We start from the raw sequence: 2,830 nt of genomic DNA, 5'->3' as shown, positions 1-2,830 counted from the left end.
TCGTCGAAGAACCCAAGGTGACTGAGAAAAACGTCCAAGGAAATCGTCCGAGAACCCGCAGGTAACTGAGAAATTCGTCGAGGAACCGCCAAGGTGATTGAGGAAATCGCGGGGGAACCCAAAGGGAACGAGAAAACCCCCGAGGAAAAACCCCAAGGGGAAATGAGGGAAAAAATTGAGGGAAACCCCAAAGGGAACTGAGGGAAAACGCGAGGAACCCCCAAAGGGAAAATGAGGAAATCGTCGGGGGAACCCAAGGTAACTGAAAAAAATCGTCGAGGGAACCCCCCTAACTGGGAAAACGTCGAAGAACCCAAGGTAACCGAGGAAATCGTCGAGGAAATCGTCGAGGAACCCCCAAAGGGAAACCCGAGGGAAAACGTCAGGAACCCCCAAGGGAAAACCCAGAAATGTCGAGGAAAACCCAAAGGGGACTGAGGGAAAACGCGAGGAACCCCAAAGGGGAACAGGAAAAACGTCCCAGGAACCCAAGGAACCGAGGAAAACGTCGGGGGAACCCCAAAGGGAACTGAGGAAAAAGGCGAGAACCCAAGGGGACTGAGGGAAAACCCTCAAGAACCAAGGAAAACAGGAAATCGTCGAGGAACCCCCAAAGGGAAAACGTCGAGGAACCAAAAGGGGACTGAGGAAATCGTCGGGGGAACCCAAGGTGGGGGGCTGGGAAAAAGGGGGAAAAACGTCGAGGAACCCAAGGAAATCGAGGAAAAACGTCCCAAGGGAAACCCAAAGGGAACGAGGAAATCGTCGGGAACCCAAAAGGGAATGAGGAAATCGTTGAGGAACCCAAGGTAACTGAGAAATTGTCGAGGAACCCCCAAAGGGAACTCAGAAAATCGTGAGGAGATGAAGATGGAAAACGTGAAAAAAAAATCCTCAACATTTTCCTTGAGAAATCAGAACTCGCCAAGAATCATGGGGTGAAGACCAATGACACATTCAATTGTTGATAAACTGATGTCCGAGCGTAGCGAAATGTACGTGGAACCCAAGAACTGAGGAAATCGTCAAGGAAACCAAGGTAAACCAAATAATTGCGAGGAACCCAAGGTAACGAGGAAAAAGTCGAGGAAACCCAAGGAACCCAGAAACCGGGGGGAAATTCTTTGAGGGAAACCCAAAGGGGAAAGAGGAAATTTGGGCCCAAAAAACCCCAAAGGGGAATGAAAGGGAAAACGTTTGAGGGAAAACCCCAAAAAGAACCCAGGAAATCGTCCCAGGAACCCAAAATTTTATGGGAAATCGTCGAGGAAACCCCAAGGGTTTAATGGGAAAAGCGAGAACCCCAAAAGGGAAAAGAGGGAAAACTCGAGGAACCAAAAGGGAAAACGAGGAAATCGTCGGGAAAACCCCAAGGGGACAAAAGGGAAAACGTTTGAGGAACCCCGGGGACAGAGGAAAAAGGGGAGGGAACCCCAAGGGAACGGGAAAACGTCGAGGAACCCCCAAGGAAATGAGGAAATCTCGAGGAACCCCAAAGGGAAAAGAGGAAATCGTGAGGAAACCCCAAAGGAAATGAGGAAAACCCTCGAAGGGAAACCCCAAAGGGAACCGAGGGAAAAAGTCGAGGAACCCAAGGGAACCGGAAATCGTGAGGAAAAAGGAAATAAATGAGGAAATCGCGGGGGAAACCCAAAAGGGGACCGAGGAAATCGCGAGGAACCAAGGGAAAAGAGGAAATCGTCGAGGAAACCAAAAAAAACGAGGAAATGTCGAGGAAAAAAAAGGAAATAGGGAAACGTCAGGAAACCCCAAAAGGGGATTTAGGAAATGTCGAGGGAAAACCCCAAGGGGAATGAGGAAATCGTCGAGGGGGGCCCAAGGTTTTAAGGGAAATGTCGGAAGGGAAACCCCAAATTTTGATGGGGGGAAATCCCCCGAAACCCCCCCCAAAGGAAAAACCAAAAGGAAACCGGGAAATCCCCTCGAGGAAAACCCAAGGGGGACTGAGGGAAAACGTCGAAGAACCCAAAGTAAACCTGGAAAGGGAAAACGTCGAGGAACCAAAGGACCCAGGAAATCGTCCAGGAACCCAGGGGATTGAGGAAATCTCGAGGAACCCAAGGGGAAGGGGGAAAACGTCGAGGAACCCCAAGGTAAAAGAGAAATCGTCGAGGAACCCAAGGTTTAAAAAATGAGGAAAACAAAACGAAAAATTCGGCGAGGGAAACCCCAAGGGGAACTGAGGAAAACAATCGGGGGAAACGTTTGAGGAACCAAGGTAACAAAAAAATGTCCCAGGAAAACCCCCGGGGAATGAGGAAATCGTCGAGGAACCCAAGGGGACCGAGGAAATGTCGAAGAACCAAGAGGTTGACCGAGGAATCGTCAAGGAAATCGTCGAGGAACCAATGGTAATGAGAAAATCTTAGGACCCAAGGTGATTGAAGGAAATCGTTAGAGGTACCAAGGTGTAAACTGAGAATATGTCGAGGAACCCAAGGTAAACTGAGGAAATCGTGAGGAACCAAGGTAACTGAGGAAATCGTCGAGGAACCCAAGTAACTGAGGAAATCGTTCGAGGAAACACAGTAACTGAGGAAATCGTCGAGAACCCAAGGTAACTGAGGAAATCGTCGAAGAACCCAAGGGAACGAGGAAATGTCGTGGAAATCGTCGAGGAAAACCCAGGTACTGAGGAAATCGATCGGAGGAAACACAAGGTAACCGAGGACATCGCTTCGAGGAACCAAGGTGACTGAGGAAATCGTCGAGGAACACAAGGTGATACGAGGAAAATCGTCCGAGGAACAAAGGTGACTGAGGAAATCGTCGAGAACCCAAGGTGACTGAGGAAATCGACGAGACCACA

General features: G+C 49.4%; 1 protein-coding gene across 1 annotated transcript in view; it reads left to right on the top strand.

The window, feature by feature from the left end:
- The first annotated feature begins 231 nt into the window (after positions 1-231).
- The window catches only part of LOC125038863 (translation initiation factor IF-2-like), a 7,240-nt gene continuing 4,641 nt past the window's right edge, over positions 232-2,830 (top strand). Inside the window, exons 1-7 of the mRNA XM_047632486.1 lie at positions 232-318; positions 463-670; positions 751-856; positions 1,239-1,609; positions 1,927-2,114; positions 2,292-2,372; positions 2,713-2,774. Of these exons, the coding sequence (XP_047488442.1) occupies positions 232-318; positions 463-670; positions 751-856; positions 1,239-1,609; positions 1,927-2,114; positions 2,292-2,372; positions 2,713-2,774 (1,103 nt within the window). The remainder of the gene's footprint in view (positions 319-462; positions 671-750; positions 857-1,238; positions 1,610-1,926; positions 2,115-2,291; positions 2,373-2,712; positions 2,775-2,830) is intronic.

Source organism: Penaeus chinensis, chromosome 26 (assembly GCF_019202785.1).
Source record: "Penaeus chinensis breed Huanghai No. 1 chromosome 26, ASM1920278v2, whole genome shotgun sequence".
NCBI classification, from domain to species: domain Eukaryota; kingdom Metazoa; phylum Arthropoda; class Malacostraca; order Decapoda; family Penaeidae; genus Penaeus; species Penaeus chinensis.
The sequence above is the reverse complement of the archived record's forward strand: the minus strand, read 5'-3'. Positions and strand labels throughout refer to the sequence as shown.